General features: G+C 33.4%; 1 protein-coding gene across 1 annotated transcript in view; it reads right to left on the bottom strand.

The window, feature by feature from the left end:
- The window catches only part of Septin7 (septin 7), a 61,806-nt gene that overhangs the window by 34,953 nt on the left and 8,101 nt on the right, over positions 1-18,752 (bottom strand). Inside the window, exon 3 of the mRNA XM_076836191.2 lies at positions 6,258-6,364. Within this exon, the coding sequence (XP_076692306.1) occupies positions 6,258-6,364 (107 nt within the window). The remainder of the gene's footprint in view (positions 1-6,257; positions 6,365-18,752) is intronic.

Below are 18,752 nucleotides of genomic sequence, written 5' to 3'. Positions count from 1 at the left end.
GAGTCTTTTTGAAATAACCACACTACTCTCTCAACTCTTTACACATAATTCTCTCATCCTTTTCTTGATAGCTACCACTTATCTTCACTTCTCAACCCACTGCCTCCTCTTCTCCATCCCCTTCCTACTTCACTAATATCTACTATACCCAGGTCATCTCTTTAGCAGAGAGTAGCATCCGGGTTACCCACTAAATCATAATTGTTTATGTAAGTTTTTAAATTGAGAATTTAAGGAACTGTATCTGTTCATCATTACTGTAACCACAAAGCCTGATAATAAAAGCATTCAAATGTCTTGATTGGTTCAAAAAATCAAAACTGCGCTTATAACTGTAGGAGAGTTTTCTAATTGGAGTCTGTAAATTTTTTCAAGGCATCTATAAAACATGCTTTTCTAAGACTAGGATACACTGCTTTCACCTTTTCTTACTTCCACAAATTTTGAACCAACTTAATCTAAAGTAGTGATTTACAGGACTTCATAGACCAAGAAAAGATTTTAAAGTAGATCAACATAAAGTTGCCAACTAAGAACTCAAACAAAAAATCTTAACACTGTAGTTTTCACAAAATAATTCCCCCACAGCCCCCCCACCCCTCGCTCGGTGATGCTAGAAATTGAACCCAGTTTCCTAGCCCCATGAATTCTCTTGATAAAATTAAAATGGACTTAATCTTGAATAAAAGTTTTTCCCAAAGAAAGTCAACTTGACAATTCTTTCACTCAATTAACATGATTTTCAAATACAACAAAGTTGTGAGATAAAATTTGTTATCACACATACAACATATGTGTTTCTTAATAACTTTGTCCAGGGATCCATACAAGAGATTAGAATATGATGTGGAGCTCATATGTCCAATTTTTTTTTCTGAAACTTCATTTTAGTCAGCTATTGAGGAAAAAAAAGATATATGTATATATCCAAATAAGGAACATGGAACTTTTTCATCCAATTTGAAATATTCCAAAAGAAGTAAGACAAAACACTTCCCCCTTCTCCTTTCCCACAGAGATACGATAATACCAGTTTTCAGTAGGCCAAGAAAACTACATAGCAAGAATTCTTAAAGTATAATACCCAGGTCAGTGGTAGCAAAATAATAAATGTAAATGGAGGGAGGTTGCCTTCAACCTACTATATAGTAAACTTTGTGGAAAGAAATCAGCAACTTCTTTAACAAGCCTTCCAGGAGACCGTGATGCACACTGGTGTTTGAGATATCAGCTCACATCTGGAAATGCACATCTCGGTGTCCTTACGCCCAAGATAGAAAGTTAAGAATCAATCTCAGAGAGCTTCATAATTAACAGTTAAACAGAACTACGGATAAAAAGGAGTCTTAGAATTAGCCTCCATTCAGTGTAATACATGACTGTCTTCCAAGACTATAAATGTGAACAAATTTCTCTTTAAGATACAAGTCTTTTGTAAATATATAATCCTTAGAAAGAAAAATATGAAATCGTGGTCTTTATGAAAATTTCATTCCCTGTTTGGGCACAATGCAGGAGAGGATTTTTTCCTTGTTTTTAGTTTTGTTTTGTTTTTGACAGACGTCAGTATTCCAGAAAGCCTCAGGTCAGGACTGGCTTCTGAAACTCAAAATTGTATGTTTAATGTGTCTGGTGATCATGCTTCCCTGCTGAAAGAATTCATTGGCTTCCAAGGGCAGATTATCTACTAGACTACTAGGCTACAGAAGAGACAGTCAACTGTAAAAGATGATCATAATCTACTTTCTAGGTTTCTTGAATGATTCCAGTCTAGCATATGTCATGCGTTTTCCTGGATAAGTGAACAGAAGAGTATAGATGATCTTCAATTTGTTCCTAATATATAAAGAATATCTACAAGATTCGGTCAGGAAAGGATACTTCTCTGAGATTCTAGTTAGGATCATTCTGATTCTCAGTATTAGAGGTCTTATTTTTTATAAAATAGGAAGATTTGACAGTGGTAAACAAACACCTCTGCCTTAAAAGATCTTGCCAGGGATATGCTCAAATCCCATTACTCCTTTGTCCTCAAGATGGGAAAGTCAAAAATATAGTCACAAAAGGAAAATATATTTGGAAAGTTTCTTAAAGGAAGTCAAACCAAGTTTAGATGATATATTTTTCAAGCATGTCACATCTTCTAGAAAGGTAGCTAGGCTGGGAGAAGACACATATAATGCCCAAAATGTAAGGGATTGACTTACTATTTAGGTAAGAAACTCCTGTGAATCAGTAAGGAAAAGATATCAAATATTAAAACAACCATAGCAATTAAATGAAACCAAAGAACTTAATGAGTAGAAAATACCAGTTCAATCTCATTAGCAATGAAAGAAATATATCAACATGATGAGACACTTTTATATTGTTATGCATATGCAAGGGCTATGTTCACCAAAAGACATATGCAAGAATGTTTCTATTACTAAGAACCTGAAAACCCACAGGCTATCTAAAACAGAAGAGAGAAGCCATGTGTGGTGGTACACACTTGTAAACCCAGAAATTTATGAGGCCAAAACAGGAGGATCACGAGTAACAGGTCAGCCTGGTCACTTTAGCAAGCACCTGTCTCAGAAATTTAAATAAATAAATAAATGGTTTGAGGGGGTAGCTCAGTGGGAGAGGGCCTCTGGGCTTAATCACCTGGACCACAACATTAAAATGAAATAAAATAAAAATAAGAAACAAGAGATATGCTGTGATACAATCCTACAAAAGATATTATAGAATAATGAAAAAAACTTACAACTATAGTAAGCATGTATAAATAACACAGACTAATCTTTGGTGAAAGAAACCAGCTACAAGTGTCTACATGCAATTCAAAAAACAGGTGAAATTAATCTACAGAGACAGAAGTCAGCAACATGTCTATTTTGAGGGGTATAACACTGAAAGGAAACTCAAGAAAGCATTCTAGGATGCTAGAAAATGTATTATATCTTAATTTAAGTGGTGGTTACATGAGTAAGTTTACATATTTGAAAATTCATAAATCTGCTTAAAATTTGTACCCCTTTTTCCCTAAAAGGCATTTTTCTCATTATAAAAGAACATTCACTATACAACTGAGTTAAAAAAAAAAAGGAAAAACATATTCATAATCATACAATATAGAGAATCAGTGATGACAATTTCATACATGGTAATATGTATACCATGATAGAATAAGCACACTTATGATTATATTACAAGCAATCTTTCATTATTTGAGTAAATATTTTGTTGTGCACAACAAACTAGATTTCTATGTGTTGAAGTACTGAGATAATAAATACATGTTCAGATACCAGCAAAGGTTACTGCATGGGTGAATCAAAAGAGCTTTGAAATGTACTTCTATTGTTTTTATTTTAAAAAAAGGAAAATAAAACATGTAAAGTTCAAAGCTTTTATGAGTTCACTGATTGTCCTCCTCTACCCAACAATTTATTAAATCCCAGCAATTTATTAAAATTTCCTATTAGTACCTAAATGGAATTCAAAACATTCCCCTAAGTCCAGCTTCCAAACCCAAACCTTAACAACATGTAACCTCATGTGTGTACCAACAGAGATTTAAAAAAACATAGAAGTCCCATCTATTTTAAGTATCTTTCACTAAGTAGCATTAGACACAGGTCAGTCATGTGGCCTATATTGGTATTTTCTATGGGTTTTGTTTTTGTTTTTTTGATACAGGGAATTAAACTCTCCATACCAAAAAGAGTTAAGGAGGACTGAACCACTGAGCTACATCCCTAGCCTTTTTAAATTTTTTATTTTGAGACAGAATCTTGTTAAGTTGCTGAGGCTAACTTTGAACTTGTAATCCTCCTGACTCAGCCTCCCTAGTATCTGGGATTTACAGAGGTGCGCCACCATGCCTGGCTCTATATTCTTTTAATTACCTTCATGCGTAATATACCTATGATGAAGAGATGACTTCACTTCAACTCCCTTTGCCTTTGTCTAAACTGCCTTGTTGGGAAAACTATGTCACTGTGTCAGAATTTAAAAGGAAAATCCAAAATAAACCAAAACATAAGTGGTAATTTGTAAGATTAAACATTACCGAGAGGGGAAAGAAATAGTAAAGAAAAAATAATCTACTTATTAAGAACTGGTTGTCTTAAAGACCATAATTTTCTGAAACAGATAATAAAATTCCCAGGATAAGGCCCAGTTTAGAAAACTTGGACAGAGAAATAATCTTAAATAAAGGTAAGGTTTGTTAAATTTAAAAAAAAAAGAATTGGTTAATCCATTCAGATACAATTTCACTAAGTTCACTAAGTAGCTAAGGTTTAGATACATACTATATACAGTTTGACAGAGTATAGACTGCAGCTGACCGCTTGGTTTTGAATTCTATCGCTGCCATTGACCAACTACATGATCTCAGGCATATCACCATCTCTGTACCTCAATTTCTTCACTTGTAAACTGAGAATAACATTATACAACTACATAAAATTTTATTCAATGATCAAGTAAGGGGGCTAGGGCTGTAGCTCAATGGTAGAGCGCTTGCTTTGTGCATGTGAGGGACTGGGTTCAATCCTCAACACCACATAAAACTAATAAATTAAAATATTGTGTCCATCTACAACTAAAAATTTTTTTAATAAAATAAATTAATACATCTAAAGTGCTCAGAAAATAATAACTAAATGTTAACTTTTATTGTTAATATAGGTCTGGCAATATGCATAGGTTAGAACAATAACAAGAACTTAGAAAGTTTGCTGATCTTGAACTTAAATACCAAAATTAAGACGTTAAGTTCATCTTTTTGCTTAGGATTAAAATTTTCAATGTTGATCCCAAAATAAGCCATGCGAGAACATTTATGCAAGTAATTTTAAATCAAGCCCCATGAAGGTTACCAAAAAAAAAAAAAAAAAGGAAACTAAGACTAAGAGAAAATTTAATAAGGCAAAAATAAAAATCTTACTTCACAAAAATTACTCTCTAGGGATCTAATTACTAAACTGCATCTTGCAGTTTGATATATGTGAGTTTCTGTCCAACTTATAAAAACTGTTTTTCCATCTGGACAATGAAATAATCATGACTTCTCCAAATCCACTTCTAAGTTTTACCACCTCAATAAAGCCTGCTTCAGAGACTGTTCACTTCCTTCTTCTCTGCTCATGTACTGTGTAGTACTGAATCAGTTCATCAACAAATTTTTCAAACAACAGTTTAAAGCAGTGTTACCAAATAAAAATACAATGTGAGCCACATAAATTTAATTTTTTAGTAGCCACTTTAAAACAAGAAATCAGAGAAATAAATATATTGACCCTAATGTTTCCAAAATGTTATCACTGAACCAAATAATCAATATAAAAATTATTAATGAGGTATCTGACAAGTGTTCAAAACCAGGGAGAATTTATAGTTGCAGAACATTTCAATTTGGACTACTCTCATTTCAAAAGCACAAGAGGCTGCAGTGCTGAAAAGTAAAAATCTAGAGCCTAGACTCTGATTTGCTGAATAATTAATTCAAAGTGTGGTCCACCACTCAGCACTATTGGCATCACCTGATATCTTGTTAGAATACAGAAACTCAGTCCTACCTCAGACCTTCTAGAATAGAAACTAATTTAACAAGATCCCCAGGTGATCTAGACACATATTAAACACTGATAATCACTAAATTAAACCAAACATAGCTCAGGAGTCTTACCTAATTGCTATTGCCATTCAACTATCATATGACATTATCATCATATGGTCCTTTAAATTCCATATAATATTGTTATTTAAATACTTTCTTTAAATTATGCTTTCTTTCCACTGTCCAACAGAACTTTCTGCAATGGTTAAAATATTCTATATATGTGCCACCCCAAATGGTAGCTACCTATGGCTACTGAGCACATAACAGATTAAAATATCTGTTGCAATTGAGAAACTTCATTTTTTTAATTTAATTTTAATTTTAATTGATTTAAACCTAGTCCCATGTGGCAAGGGGCTTCCATACTAGACAGAACAATTCTAAGGTTACTGAGAGTCATGGTGTTATTTCTAGGAGTCCTCAGGACAATTCTGGAAGGTCCCAATCAAGACAATTTCTTCAATTAGCTGTACTTTTAAGTTTTCTTTTTAACTTTATGACAGTCATGTTTCTCACTTTACACACTGGCTAAAGTCAAATTTGCATCCTACTTCTAGGTGAATGAAAGGTACAGCATGAGTTCTCTCTTGTGTTAACATTATTTCAGCTTATCATTAATTAATAATACTAATCTACATACCTGCACAGTCTTTTTTATTCTATGGGAAGGACCTGGATACTCTGGAGAATACAAATCTGTGAGGAATAATGAGTTGATTAATGTTGATTTTCCCAGTCCAGATTCACCTAAAAGAAATAGGAGAGAAGTCTGTCAAACTCAACCACTTTAATCAATGTATACATAATACTATAAACAAATTTGCTTCATGCAAGTAGTTCTTAATGGGAAAAGTTAATAACATTAGAAAATATATTACAAAAACTCACTATTAGAATAAGTATCTTGTCCTCAGTTTGTTATTAATTAAATGAAATTTATATATTCAAGGATTCTTTTATAATTGTTCTATAATTTTCCCTATTTGTCTTTTACTGTATTGTACATAGATGGCATAGCAAATCCCACTATTAAGTATAATTATAATGTGTCAATAAAAATAAAATTATTTTTATTAGAAAGTAGTGTATCCAAATGCTATAATTGGCAATTTTAACAGTAATGTACTCCTAAAGACCAAAGTCGATCATTATGGAAAAAATCCTAGTTGGATTATATATTGTTATTTCAGTGAAATAATCCAGAAAATTATAAATATTTATTATTAAAAAAAGAATATCCTCAGTAAGAAATAATGTAGCTATAAAAGTAGAAAATTGCTGATACAAAAAAAATTAATCACAATGCACCTCAGTATAAAACTTAAAATCACAAAAAATATTTTCTAATTTATCTGCCCACATACCAATGAGTTTAAGTATAAGAATATCTCTCCTTCATGAGCCAGAATTCAAAAATGATGATAGAAGTGTGCTGGGGAAAAGGAGTTGTTTGTTTTAAGCTTTCTACATTTCTCTGTGTTCTAAATTTCCTTTAATAATATTCTATTATTTTTGTAAAATTAAAAAACATTCAAGTGTAAACATCAAAATGGCAAATAAAGAAGCTCCAAGCTCTTATTCCTCATAGAAACAAAAAAACAAATCGGCTGAACTGACCTTATAAGAGTGATAAAAAATAGTGAAAGAGGGGCTGGGGTTGACTCAGCAGTAGAGCTCTTGCCTAGCACGGATGAGGCCCTGGGTTCCATCCTCAGTACCACATAAAAATAAATAAATAAAATAAAGGTATTGTGTCCAACTACTACAACTAAAAAATAAAAAAATATCTTTTTAAAAAAGTGAAAGACCTATAGGAACAATAAAAAATGCCCAATTGAGAAAAAGTTATAGGCAAAAGAGAGCTTGGCACTTTTCTGAGTTCTTGTTACAACCCTTCCATAGGTTTGTCTGGGTCTCAAAAAAACAAACAAAACAAAAAGCCTTGTAGAATGAATTCCTTCCCTTCAAAGAGAAGGGAAAAGAGCTGACCTTTCTTTTAACATTTTAATCAGTCTTAGCTCTGTAAGGGCTGATCCATATCTTGCCTAATTTGGATCTCAGGTGGGAGAAGTAGTACTTGAACCATTTATGAAAATGACAAGGAAACTACTACAAGTCTGCAGCCTAAAGACCCAGAAGAAACAGTGATGAAAGTCTTTTGGAAATTATGATTTTCACCTTCAGAGAAGTCCTAAAAACTTAAGCTTTCACCTTGAGATGATCCTTAAGCTTAAGCATGCCCAGCCATGCCCACTCTATTAGCAGAGGACTGACTGCCCACACAGAACTGGTGGAAATGAGGGACAAAACTGCTACAAGATATCCAACTACATATTATCTATTAGATTCACTTTAGATTTAAGAACTCAAATGGGTTGAAAGCAGAGATTAGATATTCCAAGCAAACAGTAACTAAAAGAGGTACCATGTTACTACTGTCAGACAAAATAAACTTAAGTCAAAAACTGTTATGATAGTCAAAGGACTTTCTGTATGTTGGTAAAAGTATCAATTCACCAAGAAGACATAAAATCTACATAAACCAAACACCAGCACTTCAAAATACATGAAGCCAGGCTGCGGTTATAGATCAGTTGTAGAGCATTTGCACGCGTGAGGCATGGGTTCTAATCTAAGCCCCAAATAAGAATAAATAAATATATTGTGTCCATATACAATTTAAAAAAATATTTTTAAAAATACATAAAGCCAACCGTGATGGAACTGAAGGGAGAAATAGTTCTATAATAATAGAAACTTCAATACTCTCATTTCAATAATGAATAGAATAACCAACACATAAAACACATAAAAAGATCCATAATTAAAACAGTAACCAAAATTAAAGCAGTAACCAAAACTTTTCAATAAAGCTGGCCTCAAACTTATGATCCTCCTGCCATGGGATTATAGGCATTAGATCTGGATAGATCTAATCTTTTGGTTACATGATGTACACTTTGTAGTTATTATATTATGGGTAAAAATGGACTTTGAATCCAACAATAGAATATATAATTTTCTCAAATGCACACAAGACATTTTTCAGGAATGACTAAAACAAGTCTTAATAAATCCAAAAGAGCCAGGAGCGGTGGCATATTCCTGTAATTTCAGTAGCTAGGGAGGCTGAGGCAGGAGGATTACAAATTCAAAGCCAGCCTCAGTAACTTAGCAAGACTCCACTTCGAAACCAAAAATAAAAAAAGGACCAGGGAATGCAGCTCAGTAATAAAGTGCTGTGGGTTCAACCCCCAGTACCAAAAACAAACAAACAAACAAAAAAGAACAAAAACTAAAGACTAAAATCAAATTTTTATTCCTTCTTAATTGGGAACCTAAATGACAAATTCCCAGCAACATATAACCTATGAAGCCTGAATGATGAAAAAGAAAACATGTAAAAGATCTATAATTAGCCAGATGCAGTGGCACACATTTGTAATCTCAACAGCTGGGGAGGCTGAGGAAGGAGGATCACAAGTTCAAGTCAGGCTGAGTAATTTTGCGAGACACTGTCTCAAAGTAAAAAATTAAAAAATGGGATGGGGATGTGGCTCAGTGGTAAAGCTCCTCTGGGTTCAAATCCAAGTATACCTCCACCCCAACATATAAAAAGATCTATAATTATAGTAAGGAGATTAAAGCAGTAACCAAAAACCTTTCAACAAAAAAAAGTCCTAGACCAAATGGCTTCACTGGTAAAGTCTAAGAAAAATTTAAAGAATTAAAAACCAATTCTCCTGAAATTCTTCCAAGAAATTAAAAAGAAAGGATGACAAGCCCACAGCTAATGTCATACTCAACTGCAAAATGTTTATAACATTCTCTAAGAACCTAAGACATGATGTCCACTCTCACCATTTCTACTGCCTATTTGCAGATGACATGATTTTATACTTAGAAAAAACATGAAAGCTGTCGTATTTCTATGAACTAACAAAGAACTACCCAAAAAATAAATGGGGGGGGGGGGGCTACCTTTAACAGTAGCTACCAAAAGAGTAAAACTTAGGAATAAATTTACCCGGAGTTAAAGATTTCTACAATAAAACTCTGAAACAATTAAGAAAGAAATTGAAGATGATACAAATAAATGGAAAGAAAACCTAGGTTTATGGATTCAAAAATACTGATAAAATGACCATACTGCCTTGAAAAGAAAAAAAAATAGACATAAGTGCAATACTTATCACAATTCCAATGACATTTTTCAGATATAGATAAAACAATCCTAAAACTCACACAGAACCATAGAAGACCACAAATAAAGAAATCTTAAAATTAACAAAGCAGGAACCATTATACCACCTGATTCAGATATCTTATACAGCTATAATAGAGCAGAGAACAGAAAACAACATACTAGCATTAAAACGACATAAAGACCAATGGAAGAGATTGGCCCAAAATAAAATTCACAAAAAATTAAATTTATTTTTAACAAAGATGTCAAGAACACACGTTAAAGATAGGATAGTGACTTCAATAAAATCTGAGTATTTGCACATAAAATTATGAAAGTAGACCTACAGCGCATACTGTATTAAAAAAAGGAACTACAGATTTAAATGTGAAACTTAAAACTGTAAAACTATTAAGAAAAACAAACAAACAAAAAACTCCTTGCTTGGGTCATAGCAATGACTTTGGATATGACCTCAAATAGCACAGGCAACCAAGGCAAAAAAAAGGTGGGAGTGGGGGGGTCCAGAGGGGATGGAGAATTACATCAAATTTAAAAAGTGTTTGTATGGAAATAAAATAAATAAATCAACAAAGACACAAATACAGAATGTGAGAAAATATCTGCGAAGCATACATGTGATAAGAACTTAATATTCAAAATATTAAACAACTCAATATCAAACAACTCAATAGGAAAAAAAATCCCAGTTAAAAAAATGTCAAAAGACCTTTTAATAGACATTTTTTAAAGAGAGATTCACAAATGGCCAATAAGCATAGAAAAAATGCTAAACCTCACTAATCAAGAAGGAAAATGCAAATTAAAACCACAATGTGATTATCACCTCACACCTGTTAACATTTCTATTATCAAAAGAATAAAAAATAAGTTTAGCTATGATTTAGAAAAAGGAACCCTTATACACTGTTGGAAATATAAATATGGTTAGAAAATGATCATGAGGCTCCTCTAACAAATAAAAATAGAATGACTATTGTAGTGGCACCCACTCCTCCACAGAAAATGTTAACTAAGCTTCTCCAGAAATCTTCACCATAATTGAATTTAGAACTATCAGCAAGAGTCAAACCAATCAAACACTGTAAACTTTGTATTTCCCTGTTGCTCTATTTTACTTGGCCATTGGCCTGGAAGAAATCAGCACTCCAGGTCCTGAATGCCCCTTTACTAGTTTTTCCACAAACATATATCCAGTACAGTAGTTTGTAGAAGTGTGTTTACAAATGCAAAATGTGACAATAAACAGAGAAATCCTCGGCTAGGGTTGTAGCTCAGTGGTAGAGCACTTGCCTGACATGTGTGAAGCGCTGGGTTCGATCCCCAGCACCATATTAAAAAAATAATAATAAATGGATGAAATAAAGGTCTTTGAGAGAGAGAGAGAGAGAGAGAGAAAGAGAGAGAGAGAGAGAGAAATCCTTTATCAAGGCCTCTGGCCTTGAGCTAGAGCTTCACAGAGATGTCTACATTTCTAAGATAAAAGAAGTTACCAATTAGGCTCCATGGTAACAGCTGGCAGGGAGAAGAAATAAAAGGAGAGAAGAAGGTCTCCCCTTCTCAGGTGTTGTCTTTGAAGGGTTAACTTGCCCAGAACAGTGAAAGAAAAAGCTGCTTTTATGTGAACTTCTGCAGACTGTGAACTTCTTCCCCTTACATGCTGGCTATAAAGTTCTGAAACTTCCTGAACTCAGGGTTCAGGGGATTAAATGATTATAGCTAAAGCTGTACCCTCTGAACATGGCTCCAAATAAAACTGTTTCCTGCTATCTTTGGTGCCCTATTTCCTCTGTCCCTACAACACTATATGTTCCAGCAATCCCTCTACTGGGGACATAACTGAAGAAAATGAAATCTATGTCAAAGAAATTCTGCAGCCCTGTGTTTATTGCAGCACCACTGACAACAGTCAACATTTGGAAACAAGGTAAATATCCATCAATGAATGAATAGACAAAGAAACTGTGGAATCTATCAGTCTGTCTATCTATGGCAGAAGGGAATCCTGCTATTTGTGACAACATGGATGAATGAGAAGGGCATATATACATTGTTTTTTTTAAATACTCTTTAGGCTCCAACTTCCTTAAAAGACTCCTATAGCACAAGAATTAATATGAAGAATCAATAAATGGGATGGATTCAAACTAAAAGCTTCTTCTCAGCAAAAGAAACAATCAATGAGGTGAATACAGAGACTGAGCCTACAATCTGGGAAAAATTTTTTTACCACACACACAACATCAGATACAGCACTAATTCTAGGACATATAAAGAACTCAAAAATCTTTAAAAAAAAAAAATCCAATCAATAAATAGGCCAAGGAATGAACACTTTTCAGAAGATGATATACAATCAATCAACAAATATATGCAAGAATGTTCAACACCTCTAGCAATTAGAGAAATGAAAATGAAAACTAAGATTTCATCTCAGTCAGAATTTAAGAATACAAACAATAATAAGTGTTGACTAGGATGTAGGGGAAAAGGCACACTCTTACACTGCTGGTGGGACTGCAAACTGGGTGCAGCCAATATGGAAGGTAGTATAGAGAATCCTTGGAAAACTGGGAATAGAATCACCATTTGACCCAGCTATCCCACTCCTGGGTCTATACCCAAAGGACTTAAAAACAGCATACTACAGGGACACAGCCACATCAATGTTTATAGCAGCACAATTTACAATAGCTAAACTTTGGAATCAACCTAGATGCCCTTCAATGGATGAATGAAAAAATGGTATATAAACACAATGGAATATTACTCAACAATAAAAGAGAATAAAATCATGTCATTTGCAGGTAAATGGATGGAGCTGGAGAACGTTTTCTCTGAATAAAGGATAATAATTCATAATGTGGTTGGGGGGGCATGGGAGGATTAGATGAACTATAGATAGGGCAAAGGAGAGGGAGGGGAAGGGAGGAGCATGGAGGTAGGAAAGATGGTGGAATGAGATGGACATCATTACCTTAAGTACATGTATGAAGACACGAATGGTGTGACTCTACTTTGTGTACAATCAAGAGATATGAAAAGTTGTGCTGTATATGTGTAATGAATTGTTATGCATTCTGCTGTTATTTATAACAAATTAAATTTTTTAAAAAATAACTACATTTTTCACTTAAAAATAAATTTTTTCCTACTAAATTCTTTTTTTAAAAAAACTTTTAAACTCTTTGAGATTAATTATGTGAAACCCTCTGAATTAAAACTAAGTTATGAGCAGTTCTGTCATGTCAACAATGTCTATCAGTTCTTGGATTACTTATACTGAAATTATAGACCAAAGCTCCCAAATCAATTCACATGTGACATCCTCTAAGGTTGGATATATAAAGAAGAGACATGCTATGTTGCTCAAAACCAGAATATTATTTCAAGAAACTTTATCAAAGCTTTATGGAAGTTTCCAAAAAAGAGTTAAGAATTAGTAGGTAGAAAAACGGCACTTTAAAGGGGAACAATTAAGTTTACTATTTTACCAACTTATTCTCTATATTTCACATGTTTAAGATATATTTACGATATGGACCATGACTATACTAACTAGGTGATCTCTACCAAAATAAAACTTCATATAACACAGCATTATCATTTGGTAAAGCAAAAATTAATTTAAGAATTCCATTTAAGAGTACTCATATAAAACTAGTATTTCTCTATTATCTCCAAAATTTATGCTTCCAGTTATTTCTTCTAAGTTATTTATATTTATTTCTAAGCTGATTTGGGCAAAGTAAACTATAATGATAGATTCACAGAACACCACAATTTCCACAATTTTAAGACACATATTTTCCCCAATAATATATTTAAAAACAAATGTCTCAGAATCAAAATGTTCATCTACTATACTATGTCTTACCTCTTCCATATCAATTTGATTAGGTTTCACAATAGATAATATTTTATTACATATTCAGATGGGCAATATAAGCAGAAACGGAATTCCGAAGAAAGGCCACAAAGAAATGTCAGCAATCAAAAACATTTTAACAGAAATGAAGAATGACTGGCTGGGCTTGTAAGTAGACTCTAGACACAGATGAAAAAAATAAACCTTTGAACTTGAGGACATCTCCATAGAAACCTCAAAAACTGAAAACCAAAGAGATTTTTTAAATGGGCAAAAGACCTATTTATAAATGAAAAAAATTATTCAAGTCTGACATAACTACAAAAGGTACAATATAAATAATGAGAATATAAGAAGAGGAGAACATATTATTTGAGATAATCACTGATAATATCTCCAAAATATATGTCAGACACCAAATCACAGAGAGCTCAGAGACACCAAAACAGGATAAATGCCAAAAGAACTAAAACAAGGCATATCATTTGTAAAAAGAAAACAAAAAACTAAAAATACAGGGTGAGGAGAAACTACTTATCAACAATAACAACAAAAGAATTACATCTGACTTCTCAGAAACATGTGAGAAAGAGAATAGAGTAAAAAAATCTAAGGTGTTGAGAGAGAGAGAGAAAGAGAGGACAGGAGAGACAGAAAAAAAAAAAACAACAACCAACCAACCTAAAATTCTGTAAACTATGAAATTATCCTTCAAAAATATAAAACCAAGCACAGTGGTATACACCTCTGAGGCAGGATTGCCAAATTTGAGTACAGCCTGAGCGACTAAGTGAGACCCTATCTCAAAATAATAAATAAATAAATAAATAAACAAACAAATAAATGGGCTGGGAATGTAGTCCATTGGTAGAGTGCCCCTAGATTTAAAAAGAAAAAAAAAATTGTGAAGGAGAAATAGATTTTCAAGACAAAAATTGAAGAAATTTGTTGAAAATAAATATACTTTGCAAGAAATAAAATTCTTTAAATTATAGTCAGAAACTTGGGTCTACAAAAAGAAAGAGCACTGAAGAAAGAATAAGTAAAATGAAAACATTGATTTTTTCTTATTCTTAATTGGTCTAAGAGAATATTTCGTTTGAAATGAGTAACTATTCAATTATGTTTGTGCATATAGCTATACACACAACTTACGTGTGTGGTGGGGGGGCGCCTATAAACAAGTGAAATAAACACACAAATAGAACAGGGGAACAGAATGAAGAGTCCAGAAATATACTCACATATAAATAGTCAACTGATCTGTTACAAAGGAGCAAAGGCAATACAGTGGAGTAAAAAATAATATTTACAACAAATGGTGCCAGAAGAACTGTATATACATATACAACAAAATGAATCTAGAGACAGAACTCAAACCCTTTGTAAAAACATACCCAAAAAAAAGCTGGGTGTGGTGGCACACACCTGTAATCCCAGTGGCTCAGGAGGCTGAGGCAGGAGAATTGCAAGTTCAAGACAAGCCTCAGCAACTTAGCAAGGCCCTGTGTCAAAATTTTAAAAAGGTCTAGGAATGTGGCTCAGGGGTTAAGGGCCCCTGGATTCAGTTCTCAGTACCCCCCCCCAAAAAAAAAACCCAAATGGATTATAGTTTTAAATTTAAAATTAAAACTGCAAAACTCCTAGAAGATAACATAAAAGGAAACCTGGATGACCTCGAATATAGCAATGACTTTTCAGATGTAACACAAAGGCACATTAATAAAAGAAATCATTCATAAACTGGACTTCATTAAAATAAAAAGTTTCTGCTCTGTTAAAGTCAATGTTAAGAGAATGAGAGGACAAGACACAGACTAGAAGAAAACATCTGATAAAAGACACAAAATAAAAGATGCAAAATATAAAAGGTCTTAAAACTCAATAATAGAAAAATAACATGTTTTAAAAATGGACCAAAGACCGTAACAGACACCTTCCCAAAGAAGATAAAGAGAAGGCAAATAAGTATATGAAAACATGCTTCACTTCCTATGTTATTAGGGAAATACAGAATAAAACAGTAAGCCAACACATACCTATCAGAATAGCCAAAGTCAGCAGTGACAATATCAAATGCTGGAAAGGATGTGAAGTAATAAAAGTCTCAATAATTGCTGATAGAAATGTACACTACAGCTACTTTGGAAGACAGTTTCACAGATTCTTAAAAAAAAAAACACTCTTACAATACAATTCAGCAATCATGCTCTTTGGTATTTACCCAAAGGAGTAGAACGCTTACTTCTATACAACAACCTGCAAGTGAATGTTTATTGTAGCTCCATTTACAATTGCCAAAACTTGGAAGCAAACAAGATGTCTTTTAGTTGGTGAATGAATAAACAAACACTGGTATATCCAGACAATAGAAAACTTCAGCATTAAAAAGAAATGAGCTATTTTAAGATGCTGGGGTTGTGGCTGAGAGAGAGAGCACTTGCCTGGCATGCATGAGGCCCTGCACTGAATCCCCAGCACGGCAAAAACATGGAGTAATATTAAATGCGCATTCTAAATTTCAAAAGTCAACGTGAAAGTGATACATACTGTATGACTCCAATTCTATGACATTATAAAAAAAGGCAAAACCAGGGAAACTGTAAAATAATCAGTAGTTCCATAGGTTTGTGGTACAGGAATAAATATGAAGAGAAGAGGATATTTAGGGCAGTGACAATACTCTAAATAGAGATTACAATGATGAAAACCATTTATATTTGTCCAAATCCACAGAATGTACAATACCAAGAGTGAAAAGGTAAATTATGTCTTTGGTTGATCATGATGTGTCAATTTATGTTTACAATTTAACAAATGTAACCCCATGGGTAGGTGAGGGGAGGGTGCAGCTATGCATGTGTAGGAAAACAAGAGTATATGAACAATCTTTGTATCTTCTTCCCAATTTTGCTGTGAACCTAAAACTGCTCTAAAAGCAGTCTCTCTCCCCCCGCCCCTTTTCCTTCTTTTTTCAGTATCAGGGATTGAACTGAGCAGTGCTTAACCACTGAGCCAAATCCCCAGGTCACTTTTATTTTTTTTTTTCACTTTTATATTAAGGTAGACTCTCACTAAGTTGCTGAGGGTCTTACTACATTGCTGAGGCTGGTTTTGAACTTACAATCCTCCTGCCTCAGCCACCTGAGCCACTGGGATTACAGGTGTGTGCCACCATGCCTGGCTAAAAAAACATAAAAGTCTTAAAAAAGAGGAAAGGAAAAAAAAAAAAAGAAGAAGAAGAAGAATTCAAACTAAGGGATTGTGTTATATGTGGCATGGGAGATCCATATAAAATCATGGACAGCTTGAATCAAATGTATGAAATATGATATGTCAAGAGCTTTGTAATGTTTTGAACAACTAATAATAAAAAAATCATGGAGAGGTTGGTAGAGTGGCTGAGCAAGGGATGAGAGCCTAAAAATACTGCATAAAAGGAAGATTAAATATGAGAAATGGAGGAGGCTAGTATTACTACAACTTCTTAAAGAAATTGGGGATGTTTCATGGTTGACGTGAAAGGGAACCCAGGTTGTACTATAGACCTTGTTTTCTTTTCCCTTACATCAACTTTTTCTATTTCCAAAATTTTCTAAAAGGAACATGTATTTTCCTCTTTATGAATAGTCAAAATAATCAATAAGCTTATTGCCAAATATGCTTTACAGAGAAATACTTATAAGTTAACTTCTAGTCACTAAAAAACTGGATAGCTTGCCATTTCTGCTTTAAACATCCTCATCATGAACAAAATTCACAAGAGTACAATCAATAACTCACAAATAAGGTCTCACACAGACCAAATATCCATAAACATGTAGCCAATAAGAAATTAATAATAATTTTCTTTTACTTATCATAACAAATCCTGTATAATCACATTGAAAATTGAAAACACTGCCAAATTCTGAATACAACACACTCTCATAGAGCAAAGAGAAACCGCTTTGCATAAAATACATTCAGTAAATACTAATTAATCACCTACTTTTAATCAGTTATGAAATTAAAAGTACAAACAGAACAGACCTCCAACTTACACCACAGACTTGCAGGTAGGCAGATAAGAAAAATACCACGAGCTCTATATTTATATATATTTAAGATGGTAGAAAACAGAACCGTAACTTTTAAAGAGGGGATTAGACAGTAGGGAGAGTTTACAACAAAGCTAAATCATGAAGGATAAATAAAACTTAGCAACATTAAGAAAGGATACGTACAAGAAAGAATTCAGGACAGAAAACAGAATAAAAATTTAATCAAAACTCTATTAAGGTTCTTATCCAAATATTACAGATGAATAAACAAAAACTCTGAGAGGTAAAATAACCTACCAAAGACAAATATCTGTCAAATAGCCGAGCTACATCTCATGCTGAATGGCAAAGCTTATTTCTTAAACCACCAGGTTATATTGCCCATACTCTGAAGAGACTAAAGAACATGCTTCTTCTCCTCTTTGTCTTGGCCTACATAGTCTTAATAGTGAGAACAGACCCAAAGAGTTTTGAATGGAAAAAGAAAAGGTCAAAGCAATTCAAAATTTAAAAGGGGAAAAGAGAAAGTTAAACAGCTTTTGATCTCTTCAGACTAAATACTCTCTACCTACCAAGCATCAAATCCCACATCTGAAGTGGACCCAAATTAGAACCTTCTCTTTAGCAGGCTGAAGAAAAAGAGGAAAAAGAACCTTTACAAGACATAATTATACTCAGCCAGAGTAACACTGTTTCAGTGAACTTTCTTATAAAGTACTACCAGAAAGAAAAAAGGAAAATAAGCAAGCTCAGACAAATGAGATTAGCAGGTTACTGTAGTGTTTTAATGATTCTATTATACTGTAGAGGTTACCAAAATGTCATTCAAATAAAACTGATAAAATGAAGTTTATAAGCAAGGTCACCTTATTCAAATCATTGTGACCAATGTGACATTGATATGGGAACTCTAAGAACAAGCTATTTTGTAATAAATGAGCAGTTCATTTATTTGGTGTACCAGTTAATACAGTACCTGAGAAATATCACAGAAATAATCTGTAATTAAGTGCATTC

Source organism: Callospermophilus lateralis, chromosome 1, assembly GCF_048772815.1.
Source record: "Callospermophilus lateralis isolate mCalLat2 chromosome 1, mCalLat2.hap1, whole genome shotgun sequence".
NCBI classification, from domain to species: Eukaryota; Metazoa; Chordata; class Mammalia; order Rodentia; family Sciuridae; genus Callospermophilus; species Callospermophilus lateralis.
This window is presented reverse-complemented; position numbering and strand designations above follow the sequence as displayed.